Here is a 15,780-nt window from a genome sequence, read left to right as displayed (position 1 = left end):
ACGCATCATGAATTCATGATAAATAAATGCAACCAAGGATAGCGCATCATGATCAATGAAAGCAACTTAAAGAGCAGGTAAAGGTAGGTACTGGAACAGGTAAAACGCAAGCCTTCTCATAGTATCATCTTTCATTAAACAAACTAAGCGCACAAAACTTTTGCGGGTTAATTTTGCAACCCCCACTAGGCCATTTCTGGCACTCGACATGATAATATCACCGATAACATCTACCCGCCATTAACTCATACACAAGGATGGAGCTAAATATTTCACGCATCATCAACACCAGTCATCGGCTCATTATCCTTGGCTTCATCCCCGCCATCTTCATCATCCGCTTGTGCACCCCCATCGTCCTCATTGGCGGCCGATGCGTCCTCCATCTGATAATCCACCTTGAAATCATAGTCCGCATCCATGTCGTTCAGCACGCTGAACTTGTTCGCCTTGCGTCGTTTCTTCTCTGCTTTCCTCTTGCGAGGGTCGAGTATGCCCTCGGCGGTGTACAACTTGTCATTCTGTGTGCTAGCACTGGCTGCCTTGCTTCCTTCCCGATCATTCACGTCAGACATTTGCTCCTCCCGGCTTTCCTGGGCAGGCTCACTTGGTTTCTTGCCTTCCTGGTTAGTGCAAAACAAGAGTCAAATAACAAGACCAACCACGATGTTCCTAATGCACCCATGTTTTGCTTGCAGCAAAGCATATTGGTATTCAAATAGAACCTACGGATGACTTCTACAAATGTTTTCACCAGAGAGCAAGCACTGCCCTTTTACCATGATGCCAGTTTCATTATGCAGTTTACAAAGGATTATACATAGATGATCTTAAAAAAAAATCTGTTGGTCAATAGATTCGAATGAAACCTCCTAACATAGAACTGAGACCGAACCAGCGACCATGCGAAAACAATCTCACAAAAAAAACATATACTTTCAATGAATGCAATGCATCTGGCCATCACAAGGACAAAACAGATGGCATTGCATTGCATTCAGGGGTTACCATGTTAAATCCACTAAATTCACGGAAAACCGCTAACTTTAAGATCATTACCTCTAGCATCTCTTCATCAATCCCTGGTGGAGCATTAGGAGGAATCTCAATGTGATGAAACTCCTCAATGGACTTCAAACCACCAATATATGAAGACTCAGCTTTGTAAATTTCATCAATATTAAATTCTTTCCCATCTTGTGTTATAATCACTGCATTTGAGTCCTCCCCAGCATCTCTTTTAGGTGGCAGTGTAAAATATGGTATTTTACCTAAAAACAAGAGGAAGGTCACTGGTCACAACTCACAAGAATTTACAAAGTTCATGACAAAAGTTATCATACATACCTTCATTCCAGTCATGAAGCACAATTCTCGCAGCAGCTTCAACATCCACTACACCACCCTTTTTCAACTTCCCCCGTACAGTTGCTACTTTCTGAAGGAAATCATCAACTGAACTGAAGTTTGGAACCTTGTACAGAGATAACAACTTCTCATGCGGGCAAATACTTAGGATCTCCTTAACTAGAAACATCAAAAACAGAGAGAAGCATAGAACATGTCAAGTATTGCACTTCTGGTCACATTATATACTAGATTATTGTCGAATGGCACAGTATCTAAAGAGTAAAATAATAAGATGGCTATATAGCTAGAATAAATAAACTTCAACAGAGCTAACAGAAGCTCTTACCAGGAGTGACTGGATCTTCCATTTTCTCAACTCTTTTGCAGTTTCGAAGGGCTACAGACACACCACTGCTGGAAGATTTGAGCATAACAACACCAGGGCAATCCAACAACTTCACCTTCTTGTCTAATTGAACTTCTTGCATTGCCCTAGTAACCCCTGGAGTGGAACCGACATTAACCACTCGGGACCTCTTCAGGCTGTTGATCAGACTACTCTTGCCAACATTAGGAAGTCCAACAATACCCACCGTAATTGCCAGTTTGAGCTGCAAGTCACCAATAGCAAAACTTAACAAAGGAAGAACAAAGAAGGGAACTCTATATGAACACAGACATGGGTACAAGAGCAGTAAAAGAAAAAGGTAACACTGAAGCATTAGGAAGGTAATAACCGAAGATAAAAAAAAAAGGCCTACTTATAAAACTGGCATGATAAGATACAGCACACAAAGTAAAACTATGTGCATGAAGTCATTAGGTTCATATACAAAGCGTAGGAAGCTGTTCTCCCTTCAGAGATAAAAGCATTCTATTAATCATGTTCAATAAAAGGAAGTATGCACATAAGCAAGGAAAAGAAAGTGAAGGTTCAATTATTATAATATAGTCAAGTAATGAAGCATACAGGATGTTGTAGAACAAGGATAACATTCTAACTTAGAAGTCCATACAATAATCAACTTGTGATACAGATGAGAGATGATCAAAACTATATATGCATAAACATTATCTGAAAACGGTAGTAGGATCGTTTACCTCATGGCTTCTGGAATAATTCTTGAGCAATCTGATTAGATTCTCAGCACCAAGACAATCACTGCTTTGTGGGATGTTACTTGTTTTATCAAGTTTTGAAGATTTCCATCCCAGCTTTGTCCTCTGCTCTTGGGTATTGCACTTAAATGCAACTGTTGGCATTTCTTCTCTTAGATATGTAAGCCACTTCTCAACCGCCTCCTTGGGAACAAGATCTAGAATTCAAGAATCGTAAGTTGAGATGTAGGATGGCATAAACACCATAAAAGTAAACTTTAAACATAACAAACATGGCATAATACCTATCTTGTTGAGAAGTAGTACAATCCGTTTACTTGGATCAGCCTTCTTAACCATCATTTCCATGTCAAGGCAACGGGTGCCTAGTGGATCCCTTGCATCAAGAACCTCAAGAATCACATCAGAAGCTTCAATTACTTTAACAAGCTCCTTGTAGAAAGACCTCTCTGAATGATCTGGGATACATTTAACATCTTTAGTCAATAATGTAACTACATGAGTTAGGCCAATTAGACAATAAGTGAGAGATGAGAAACTTACCATTGCTCTTTGCCACTGCTAAAGGAGCATTCTCCTTAGCTGCATCCTTTGCTGCAAACTCACTGCCCTGCGCGGAAGCTGCAGATGCCAAATTAGCAATGTCCTCATCCTCAAGCAATCCTAGCTTCCTCTTCCGAGCCTGAAAAAGGTAGTGTCTCATAGTTTCACCACCACAACAAAAATGATATAGATGTATCTATAAAACTAAACGAAGAACATAAATAGACCTTAAGGAACACATACTTCATCAAGGGTGACAATATCTAATCGTTGCTCAGTCAAGTCTATGTGAAAGTTCATGATCCTGACAGAGTGAGCCTAAAATGTAAAGTGTAAAGACCCAAATAAAGGACGATCATCCAGCTTGTCTGGATCAATAACCAGAATTTCACAAGAGAACACAATTATACATACAGCAATATTGGTTCTAACAAGCCTTCAATTGTAATAAGGGACAATAAGGGTTGGGACAAAAGCTATCATGGCAGATACCAACAATAGCAGGCCATCAACCAAATGGTAACTATGTACAGTTGTACACTACCAATATAGGGAAGGATCTAAGAAAGAGTTAATCACTATAACATGAATCTGCAGGATAAACCACGGGCAGGTAGTATCCACAGGGTGAGTTGCTCCGTCAACTACTTCTTTCTTCTGATTCGTCCTTTGTTACTTGCATTTTCAGCACCTCAAGTCATCAAGGATATGCGATTTGCATGGGCAGGTTGACCTGTGGCTAAAGGGGAATGGGCATGCACGTCCATGCTTGGCAGAAGCGTTATCGCAGCACAAGCGGGTATGGACGGGCAGAACATATGCCCCTATATAATAACTGTGACAATGAGTGGCAATGGTGTCATTCATGTTATCTCCCTTCTGGGCGCCCGCTAGGCAATGTACACAAACATCCTTACTTCCAGAGAATTAAGGTGAAATTGTAGTCCAGTGGCAATTATTTACGATTGTGCAATGATTTTCGTGCTCAAATTTCAGTTCATCTAGCATTTGGTTGGCAATCAAGATTCTATTATATGCTTTGTACTCCGATTTTACTCTTGTGATGAGAACTGGGATCGTCATTCGACAACATCATTGAACATAATTTTACTTTTGTTATGCAAGGACATCATTGTAACATAAATAATACTACTAATGTTAATAATGTTATCCTATCTGGTGAAGCAAAGCTTTCCGTTTCAATCATGATGAACATAACTGGTCACAATGTTTCTTTCATGTAGATTGCATGCTAAAAATTTTGTCTGTTGCAGTCATGTTAGAATGGTGTCTGTGTGGTGTCAGTATAACCATAATGTTGCACGATCTTAGCTTGCATAGAGTTTTATACTATTATAATGATAAACCAAAGTGAGCAGAAAAGTAATGCTCTTCAAGGCACCAAAGCATCGTGAGAAGTAAGAGAATAAAATATAGCAACGCCGCCACGGGTTTTCTAGTTTCACAGAGAAACTGAAGGGACAAGAAGGTGGATTAGGTTTGCAATTTAACGGAATGAAGGTGGAGTCGGCTGTAAGACTGAAAAACTACAACAGCAGGTGGGAAGGCCAGGTTGGTGCACGGCAGACATGACATACCCTCTCCTTGCGCGCCTCCTTCTTGAGCTCGAGCTCCTGGAGCGCCTGCGCTCGCCGGGCCTCTAGCGCCTTGAGCTCCTGCTCCTTGAAGGGCCACTCGTTGGGGATCCCGGGGTCCTTCTCGACCTTCTTCCGCTGGCCGGCCTTTCCCTCCTTCTTGGCCTCCTTGCGCTTCTTGCGGTGGTGCTCCTTCACCTTGCGCAGCACCTTGTGCTTCTGCTTCAGCGTCACGCGCTTGCTCTTGCTCTTCTTGCTTCTCTTCACCATCTTGGCCGACGCTTGTCGAGGCGGCGGAAGGAAGGAAGGAAGGAGGCGGCGGCCCTGAGGTGGAGAGGAGAGGAGAGGAGAGGAGAGTTGGTCGGGGCTCGGGAGGGGCGACTTCGGCCGCAGTGGCTTGGCGGCGGGAAGGAGAGAGAGAGATAGGGAGTTAGGGTTTTAGATTAGAAGGGCGTCGATACTGGATTGGCCTGAAAAGGGCTCCGCAGCTAAAAAGAGCCCATGGAATGAAGCGGGCCGACCCCAAAGGCCTAAACAGAAGAGTAATTCTGGAAGTACGGAGCGGATGATCGAGATTAGGTGCGCACTACTCCACCCTGTTTGCAGCCCTAATACTGGACGTACGGCCCATTTGAATGAACTCCTAATAATCTCAAAAAAAAAAAGTGAACTCCTACATTAGAGGCGGGTGAATTTGGACTAAGCTGAAAATTCATGGAGGTAAATCGATACAATATTTTGAAAAATGGCAAACAATTTATTAGCAGCATCTTGCTGCGATAATCCTAAAAAGTTCACAGGATACACATTGCAGCGCCACTGTGAGGGGCAGCTGCATCCATAGGAGGCGTTTGAACAAGATACATTTACAGAGTTACAAAGAACTCTCGGCACAGAATGACACGAGCATCGTAACTTGCAGCACCGCTTTTTGCCGTCCTCCGGCCCGGCGGTTCCGTGGTGGCCAGCACCGCCCGATGACGCTCACAGTGGCGGAACCAAGGGGGTGGCAGGGGCAGTTGCCCCCCCAAGCCTAGTCATTCCTTTAAATACCTATGTAAATATTAATATTTATAGTACAAGAAATATCAATTTTACCGATTTTTTATTTAAATATGATGATTTTGGTAAAAATAGTGTAATATTTTTAAAAAATTCTTCAAATATATAATTATGTATATTTTATTACACTAAAAAATACAGTCATATTTATTCGGCCCCCCTTAATCAAACTCGCTGGTTCCACCACTGGACGCTCCGCGTCCTCCGGCGCGACTCCACCGTCGTCCTCCGGTCCGGCAGTGACATGGTGGCTAGCGTCGCCCGACGATGTTCTGTCGTCCTCTAGCCTGGATCCCCCGCCGTCCTCCGGCCCGGGGGTGCTGAGGTGGCTAACACCACCTGACGACGCTCCGTCGGCCTCCAGTATGGCTCCACCACCATCCTCCTGCCCGGCGGTGCCGTGGTGGCCAGCACCGCCCAACGACGCTCTGTCGTCCTCTAGCGCAGCTCCACTGCCGTCCACGCCTGACGATGCTCCGTCGTCCTCCAGCCTAGATCCCGTGCCGTCCTCCGGCCCGGCGGTGCCGTGGTGGCCAGCATCACCTGGCGACACTCCGTCGTCCTCACCCTCCTCTGATCCCCCGCCAGCCTCCACGTCTGGCATTCGGCGAACAATGTTCTTGCGCTAGAACATGTAGGCACAGATGCACATGAGCAGAACAATAGCAACAAAGGCCACGATCGCCGCAATTTTTCCCCTCGCATCATTCAGCTGGAGCGCGGGGGTGCGGGTGGTGGGTGGCGGTGGGGAATGACAATCCATATAATGGGATTAGCGCTGCTCTGCTGCGTGCAGGGAAGCTGCTCTGGTGAGCGTGTGAGAGTGAGGATGAGGACTGGAGGAGGAAGATGAAGGATATGTACGTAGTGGGGCCATGGCACCTAGGCATGGCCCAAAGGCCTTCTTTGGCAGCCTACGAATTCCATAGGTCTTGGCCTTCTTTAACCATATTAGATGTATTTATCTTGCTCTTTAGGTACAACATTTATTTCACTGATGTTGTTACCTTTGCTCTCTAAGTATGTTTGATTCCAAGTAAAAAGCAGTTAATGTTGCCTATTGTGCCTACATAATATTCTGTACAACAATACTAAGTAGTACACGAAAACACTATTTTGCCCTGGCGTTGAATGAAAAGGTGGGAATTAGTATTACGTATGTGTGCACTTGAATTTATAATTGTCATGTGCAAATATATATTTTCATGTGCAAATATATATAAAAAATAGTGATCCCATGCTTAAAAAATTATTACAGACCATATTGCAAAACTATTGATATTAAACCATCTTTTTCATTCAGCGTCAGAGTTAAAATAGTCTTTTCATGTACGACTTAACCTCGTTACTTCATCAAACTAATGGAAGGACCATAGAACCAAACAAAATTCAATTTTGGGCCAAATAACTAAGTTCACTCAAAAAAGGGCTAAGAAACTAAGAAACACTTTTTTTACAGCCAAGGAAATAATTCTCATATCATTTTTGGATGCTAGTAGGAGTAACAAGAGATGCTTGGGCATCCTCCACCTTTTTCACAAACAAACATCGCGGCCCGGCCCACTACCATAAACCGGCCTCTGGCGTCCAACCGCGCCTTTTTTTGGTGCTTGTTACATTTTAGAAATCACTAATTGATTGATCAACATCTCGCTCACGGACGCCGACTCGTCGGAAAACAGCTCGGCGGTGGGATGGGGAGAGTAGAACGTTGTCGTCAAGAATGGTCAACTCCCGGCACAGAATGACACGAGCATCGTAACTTGCAGCACCGCTAGCACCGCCCTCTGCCGTCCTCCAGCCCGGTGGTTCCGTGGTGGCTAGCACCGCCCGATGACGCTCACAGTGGCGGAACCAAGGGGGGTAGCAGGGGCAATTGCCCCCACCCCAAGCCCAGTCATTCCTTTAAGTACCTATGTAAATATTAATATTTATAGTACAAGAAATATCAATTTTACCTATTTTTTATTTAAATATGATGATTTTGGTAAAAAATAGTGTAATGTTTTTTAAAAATTCTTCAAACATATAATTATGTATATTTTATCACACTAAAAAATACAATCATATTTATTCGCCCCCCTTAATCAAACTCGCTGGTTCCACCACTGGACGCTCCGCGTCCTTCAGTGCGACTCCATCGTCGTCCTCCGGTCCGACGGTGACGTGGTGGCCAGCACTGCCCGACGATGTTCTGTCGTCCTCTAGCCTGGATCCCCCGCCGTCCTCCGGCTCGGCGGTGCTGAGGTGGCCAGCACCATCTGACGACGCTCCGTCGGCCTCCAGTCTGGCTCCACCACCATCCTCCTGCCCGGCGGTGCCGTGGTGGCTAGCACCGCCCAACGACACTCTGTCGTCCTCTAGCGCGGCTCCACTGCCGTCCACGCCTGACGATGCTCCGTCGTCCTCCAGCCTAGATCCCGTGCCGTCCTCTGGCCCGGCGATGCCGTGGTGGCCAGCATCACCTGGCGACACTCCGTCGTCCTCACCCTCCTCTGATCCCCCGCCGGCCTCCACGTCTGACATTCGGCGAACAATGTTCTTGCGCTAGAACATGTAGGCACAGATGCACATGAGCAGAACAATAGCAACAAAGGCCACGATCGCCGCAATTTTTCCCCTCGCATCATTCAGCTGGAGCGCGGGGGTGCGGGTGGTGGGTGGCGGTGGGGAATGACGATCCATATAATGGGATTGGCGCTGCTCTGTTGCGTGCAGGGAAGCTGCTCTGGTGAGCGTGTGAGAGTGAGGAGGAGGACTGGAGGAGGAAGACGAAGGATATGTACGTAGTGGGGCCATGGCCCCTAGGCATGGCCCAAAGGCCTTTTGTGGCAGCCTATGAATTCCATAGGTCTTGGCCTTCTTTAACCATATTAGATGCATTTACCTTGCTCTTTAGGTACAATATTTATTTCATTGATGTTGTTACCTTTGCTCTTTAAGTATGTTTGATTCCAAGTAAAAAGCAATTAATGTTGCCTATTATGCCTACATAATATTCTGTACAACAATAATATTCAGTACAAGGTTTATTTCTCTATATATAGATCAATCAGCGCATTGTATTTGAGATTAGGGACTGCTATCATTGAAAATTCAAAAGGACAAGAGTTTTTTATTTTAGGCTCAATTTATTTTTCGTGTGTTCTTTAACCCAAAACTCTATATACATATCAACTAGAACAGTGATGCCATAGTCACAAGAATTCTAGGTCGATCGGGTCTAGTGATTGTTGGATTTATTATGGGCTAGACCTATTTAGATTTAATAAATCAATAAACTCTATTGTGTGTAGTTATGGACAGTATATATTCTACCAAATTGGAAGTCCAAAAGTTGGAGTGGCAGGCTGACGGTATGGGAGTTTCAACACAATTATGTGGGAGTTTCAACTTATTATCTGCGGGTGTTTCGATAGTTAACTGAGGGAGTTTCAACTCTGCGTGAAAACCCTTCAGATGCCCGTCTCCTCAACCGCCAACAGGGAGTCCCTTCTCCTCCTCTTCTCTCCAACCACAAAGATAAATAGGAGACTCATCTCTTTGGTACAACAAGAGAGAACACTCAGATCACTTTTTCGTTGCAAAGTAGAAATTCCCATCTTGTAACTCCGCGCGCACGGAGGAGTGAGAGGGCAGGTGCCTCCGGAGCCCTTGCCGTTCGTGACCTTGCTCAGGGGATCGACAATTAGGTTTTTGGGGAGCGTCTACGCGACTACCCAACTTCATTGATGTTGTTCATCTTCTTCCCGGAGGTCTCTTGGTGTTGCTGGTCGCCATCTTCTCCTTCTCGGTGATTGGTTCGTCGTCTTTGCCTTCGTCTCTGCTCCATGGTGATCGAGAAAGGACAAGGTTCTGGAAATCCAATTGCGGGAGTCTCAGGGTATGATCTATTCGTCTTCCCTCAGTTTTACGTCGCTCTGTCTCTATTTGTTTTAGTAGCTCTGTCGTGCAGATTCAGTAGTTGTGTCATATCTGTTTCAGTAGGTCTATTTTGTTATTTCGCAATATATCTATTGTCTATTCCTATTATGTTTAAGTTCTACGTATATGCTTCTATTCTACAGTTCTGTTGTTTCACTAGTATCTGTTTTTCTGTGTTTAGTACATTTGTTTATTTTTGTTGACAGTTATATCATGTTTGGTGCTGTTACAGAGAGTTATATACCATGTCATGTTTTGATGTTTGATATGCTTTTATGGATCATGTTTACATGTCGTAATTATGATTCATGTCATGCTTATATTTATCAATAATATCATATATGTCATCATCATATTGTTAATTTATGGAATTAAAATGACATGGAAATTGTCTAATATTCTAACATTTCAAAAACCTAACTATAGGCATTTTTCTGTCAGAGGTTTTGCTACCGTGTTAAAGCCTGATTCTTTTGATGGTTCTTGATTTGGAAAGCTAAGATGGAATTGCGGCTAACTGCTATGTCATGTTATCAGATGAGGCAAAGTTTAGGGCTGATGACAACCTCTTTCGAGGTGCAGTAATTAGCGCACTTGATCCAAAATTCTAGAAAAGCTACATAATTCTTCCAAGTGGGAAAGAATTATAGGATGCTCTTGTGACTAAGTTTGGAGTTACCGACGCTGGTACTGAGCTGTATCTTATAGAGTAGTTGTATGACTACAAGATGGTTGAGAACCGTTCTGTAGTGGAACAAGCTCCATGAACTATGACAACCAAACTGTGATTACTAAAGTCAATAGTTCTAGGAATAACATGAAGTCTACAAGACATGTAAAGAGACGATTAAAATCTGTCAAAAAGTTGAAAACCTCTGAAGTTATAACGGTGGACTATGTCCATACTTCAAATAATTTGGCAGATCAATTCACTAAGGGACTATCACGTAATGTGATAGAAAGTGCATCGAGAGAGATGGCTATGAAACCCACAAGTTAGTCTACTGTAGTGGTAACCTGCTCTATGTGATCGGAGATCCCGTGAAGTAGAGTGGTGAAACAAGCTATGAGTAGATTGAGAGGAAAGTTCCCTTTTAAACCTATCTCTGATGTACGACTTTCCTTCTATAAGGCGGGTTGGTATTTACCTTAATGTATTCCAAGAGTCTTATACAGATGAGATGTTGGCCTACAGAACATCTTTTGAGGAATACACCTATATGAATCAGACTGCTGGTCACAGTCTATGGAACTTGGGTAATCCCTAAATACTCATGAAAGGCACTGAAGTGTGACTTATATGCTTCAAACAACGGGGATGCCTTGTGCAGCCTAGTATCAGCTAAGGACTTGAGTGGATCTCATCTCGCACAAAACTATCAATTCAAGGCTTAGTCCATTGTTCAGTTGTGAGTGGGTGAAACTCTTGTTCTAGATGGATGTTCAACTTAACAGTCTCCATCAAAACACTAGTATATCAAAGAACTGTGATTCTGATGCTTCATCATTACAAACCCTAGAGTTTGGTGGGGATTGTTGGATTTATTATGGGCTAGACCCATTTAGATTTAATAAATCAATAAATTCTATGGTGTGTAATTATGGACAATATATATTGTACCAAATTGGAAGTCCAAGAGTTGGAGTGGCAGGCTGACGGTACGGGAGTTTCAACTCAATTACGTGGGAGTTTCAACTTATTATCTGTGGGTGTTTCGATAGTTAACTAAGGGAGTTTCAACTCCATGTAAAAACCCTTCAGATGCTCGTCTCCTCAGCCGCCAACAGGGAGTCCCTTCTCCTCTCCTCTCCAGCCACAAGGATAAATAGGAGACTCTCATCTCTTTGGTACAACAAGAGAGAACACTCAGATCACTGTTTCGTTGCAAAGTAGGAATTCTCATCTTGTAACTCCGCGCGCACGGAGGAGTGAGAGGGCAGGTGCCTCCAGAGCCCTTGCCGTTCGAGACCTTACACTGGGGATCGGCAATTAGGTTTTTGGGGAGCGTCTACGCGACTGCCCAACTGCATTGTTGTTGTTCATCTTCTTCCCGGAGGTCTCTTGGTGTTGCTGGTCGCTGTCTTCTCCTTCTCGGTGATTGGTTCGTCGTCTTCGCCTTCGTCTCTGCTCCATGGTGATCGAGAAAGGATAAAGTTCTGGAAATCCCATTGCGGGAGTCTCAGGGTATGATCTGTTCATCTTCCCTCAATTTTACGTCGCTCTGTCTCTATTTGTTTCAGTAGCTCTGTCGTGTAAGTTCAGTAGTTGTGTCATATCTGTTTCAGTAGGTCTGTTTTGTTGTTTCACAAGATATCTGTTGTCTGTTCCTGCTATGTTTAAGTTTTGCGTATATGTCTATGTTCTACAGTTCTGTTGTTTCGCTAGTATTTGCTTTTCTATTTCAGTACATCTGTTTATCTGTTTTGATAGTTATATTATGTTTGGTGCCGTTATAGAGAGTTATATACCATGCCATGTTTTGATGTTTGATATGCTTTATGGATCATGTTTACATGTCGTAATTATGATTCATGCAATGCTTATATTTATCAATAATATCATATATATCATCATCATATTGTTAATTTATGGAATTAAAATGATATGAAAATTGCCTAATATTCTAACAGGGACGCGAGTCGACAATCGACAAAAATGTGGTACGAATAGGGTATACTCCTGCTGTACGAGAACCAAATATTTGGTACATGAACCCAAAGCATATGGGTCGATGACCCCGGTACGAGGCATGGAGTATTGCAGTTATTGTGCTGTGTTGATTAAATGTGCTTAAACGTTACATATTATTCATTAGTAAAATAATAAAAAAAGAATAGTGGTGCCATTTCAGTCAATCATGAGCCCATTGTACATTGAAAGGCACATCTGCAATTATATGGGCTATAATTTCTGGCCCATCTCTACACCTCGTATGCCCTATTATCACTGTACAACAAAGCAGCTGCCACAAGTTACTCATTCTCTCCTAATCTTTAACAAGAAGAATCCTACACCCCGTATTTCGTGTTTCTAACGGCCACGTATCTCAAATTGCACCATTTGAGGAATGGGAAAAGAAGAGACTAAATATCTCGTATTTGCAGATTTAGGGTTTTTTGGCTAAAATAAATGTGACAATAAACAAGAAGCGCAAACTTGGACCTAAGACTGTTGACTGTACTTTCTTAGGTTATGCTGCTCACAGCGTAGGGTATAGGTTTTTAATTATAAATTCTAGGGTACATGACATGCATGTTGGTACTATAATGGAATCTAGAGATGTAACATTCTTTGAAAACGAATTCTCTATGAAAAGTACACCTAATATTTCTAATCATGAATATATAAATTTTCCTGAGCAATTTATTCTGATAGAACAAACTGAGAACCTCATGTTCACTATCCCGAGGAGGATGATAATATTGTCACTTGAAAGAGCAAGAGACAAGAAAAATAAAGTCTTTTGAAGATGACTATATTGTGTACCTCGTGGATGATACCCCAACTACCATTAAAGAGGTATTTTTCTCTCCTAATGCTGACCTATGGAAGGAAGCAATAAGGAATGAGATGGATTCAATAATGTCTAATGGGACTTGGGAAATTGTTGAACGCCCATATGGGCGTAAACCTATAGGCTCCAAATGGGTGTTTAAGAAAAAGCTTAGCCCTGATGGTACGATTGAGAGGTACAAGGCTAGGCTTGTGGCTAAGGGTTACACCCAAAGAGAAGGGGAAGATTTCTTTGATACTTATTCACATGTTGCTTGTTTGACTAGAGTGTTACTTTCCTTGGCTGCCTCTCATGGTCTTCTCATTCATCAGATAGATGTTAAAACAACTTTCCTAAATGGAGAGCTAGAGGAAGAGATCTATATGGATCAACCTGATGGGTTTGTAACAAGCGGTCAAGAAGGCAAGGTGTGTAAACTATTAAAATCCCTATACAGCCTAAAACAAGCTCCAAAACAATGGCATGCGAAGTTTGACAAAACTTTAACTTCTGTCGGCTCTGTTGTTAACAAAGCTGATAAATGTGTATACTATCGGTTTGGTGGGGGAGAAGGTGTGATCCCATGTTTGAACGTGGATGACATACTGATCATTGGGACCAGCCTTGATGTGATCAAGGAAGTTAAAGAGTTCTTGTCTAATAACTTTGAAATGAAAGATTTGGGAGAAACTGATATTCTGAATATTAAGCTTTTAAAATAAGACAATGGTGGGGTTACACTTGTACAATCCTACTATGTGGAAAATATTTTAAGTCGCTTTGGTTATAGTGACTGTCAATATGCTCTTATGCCTTATGACCCTAGTGTGTTATTGAGGAAAAATCGAAGAATAGCAAGGGATCAACTAAAATTCTCCTATATTATAGGTTCACTGATGTACCTAGCAAGTGCTATGAGACCCGATATCTCATTTGTAGTTAGCAAACTAAGCCAATTTATGTCAAATTCAGGAGATATTCACTAGCAAGCTCTTGAGAGAGTGATGCACTATTTGAAAGGTACTATGAGGTATGATATTCACTATACCAGATACCCTAAGGTGTTAGAGGGTTATTGTGATGCCAATTGAATTTCTGATGCTGATGTTTTAGAGGCCACAAGTGGATATGTGTTTCTACCTAGAGGTGGCGTTGTTCCATGGAAGTCTTGCAAGCATATTATCTTAACGAAGTCAACCATGGAAACAGAACTCACAACATGGAAGCTATGGAAGCAGAACCACAACCATGGAATCATTCCAAGGCCACAACATGGAAGCTTCCACTCAGCCTCAGCGTCGGTAGTGTCTCCCTGCGCGACCAGAATCATTCTCCCTGTCCTTGTCGAGTTGTTCTCTTCCATCTCCGTCCCGAACCTCTGTGCGCACAGAGATCGGGAGAGCAGGCCTCCGAAACCCGGTGCCTCGCATCGAGACACCTGCTCGGGTATACGGGCAATCAGGTTTTTGGAAGCGTCTTCTGCGACTGCTCACTTCCTCAGATTTGCGAGATCGACTACTTCCTGCTCGGATTCGTAGGATCGTCTACTTCCTAATGGACGTTTGCGGAATTGTCTTCTTCCTGGTGGACGTCCGCGGGATCTTCTTTCTCGAATCGACTACTTCCTGGTGGACGTTCGCGGGATCATCTTCTTCCTCGGATCGACTACTTCCGATTCTGGTGGACATTCGTGGGACTGCATTGCGAACATCTTCCTGCATCGACTGTGGTCCGCTACTTCAAGCAACGCACTATGTCGACTAGTGTGAATGGAGCTGTCGGTGCTTTCGGCACTGGTCTCTCCTCTAGGTATAATCTTAAACGATTATGTATTATTTTCATTATGTATGCAGCAATGTTTATCACTAGTCCGTGTAGCGGTAGATTTGCACACGTGCACATATATGCCACCATTTTGTTAATTATAATTTTCTGGATTAAGTCAAAGAGTAAAATGTCTATAAATTTCTAACAGTCACAATAAGTAATAACAAGTGTTATGTTTCATTGCTGTCTAATTAGTATAAATTTGATGATTGAGGATTCCTTTTAGATTGCTTGTTTTCTTATATATGTATATGTGTCTGCGATGAAGATTCGGCCCTGTTTGGAAGCCCTGTGTATAATCACTCGAAAACACTTGTAAACTACAGCCCGTAATATTCTTTCTAGCCCACAACAAAACTTGCTGGTTGGATATGACCAATCAGCCTGCTAAAATTACTACAGGTGTTTTGGGCTGAATACGACAACTAGTCAACTATGGGCGTGTTTGGTTCACTTCTCAGCTGATCCTGGGTAGCACTAGCCAGCCAGGCTAGGATTGGCCAGGATGAACACATGCAACAGGCACTTGTTTGGTTACCTGCATCAGCTCAGCGTGGCCAGCATTAGCCGCTGTTTGGTTACCTGCGCCCGCATGGAATTCAAATCCTGGACATACAAGGTGGTGTTTGGTTGCTTGCATACAAGGTGGTGTTGTCACCAGTTTGCACCTTTGGTAAGGTTACCACTACCCACACACAGAAGCTGTTACAGCAGCTTCCAAATTAGAAAGCCTATTAGCAAAACTACAACTAGCAGTATTACAATTTTAAAAACTGCAAGCCACAAGGCGAGGCTCCCATCGTTTCCATCATTGTAGACATGAGGTGGATTGACAGGTTGTAGAAGAGGAGGATTGTCAAGGGAAT

The 15,780-nt window shown here is 43.0% G+C and overlaps 2 protein-coding genes across 3 annotated transcripts; both read right to left on the bottom strand.

Moving 5' to 3' along the window:
• On the bottom strand, positions 88-5,051 carry LOC8064537 (guanine nucleotide-binding protein-like NSN1). Of its 2 annotated transcripts, none has more exons than XM_002464229.2 (8): positions 4,611-5,051; positions 3,013-3,151; positions 2,754-2,927; positions 2,452-2,666; positions 1,697-1,961; positions 1,348-1,527; positions 1,060-1,271; positions 88-623 (listed from the first exon to the last, which is right to left on the bottom strand). In XM_002464229.2, the coding sequence occupies exons 1-8, from the start codon at positions 4,875-4,877 to the stop codon at positions 273-275; spliced, it is 1,803 nt and encodes a 600-aa protein (XP_002464274.1). In that variant the 5' UTR covers positions 4,878-5,051; the 3' UTR covers positions 88-272. The 2 variants fall into 2 exon arrangements, with proteins under 2 accessions (XP_002464274.1, XP_021306694.1); XM_021451019.1 differs by lacking the exon at positions 4,611-5,051 and adding an exon at positions 3,256-4,579 and having other exon boundaries at positions 99-623.
• Positions 5,402-8,195, bottom strand: LOC110429717 (filaggrin-2-like). The gene is made up of 3 exons (XM_021446157.1): positions 7,776-8,195; positions 5,841-6,294; positions 5,402-5,439 (listed from the first exon to the last, which is right to left on the bottom strand). Exons 1-3 carry the CDS (start codon positions 8,193-8,195, stop codon positions 5,402-5,404), a joined length of 912 nt encoding a protein of 303 aa, XP_021301832.1.

Source organism: Sorghum bicolor, chromosome 1 (genome assembly GCF_000003195.3).
Source record: "Sorghum bicolor cultivar BTx623 chromosome 1, Sorghum_bicolor_NCBIv3, whole genome shotgun sequence".
Taxonomy (NCBI): Eukaryota; Viridiplantae; Streptophyta; class Magnoliopsida; order Poales; family Poaceae; genus Sorghum; species Sorghum bicolor.
The sequence above is the reverse complement of the archived record's forward strand: the minus strand, read 5'-3'. Positions and strand labels throughout refer to the sequence as shown.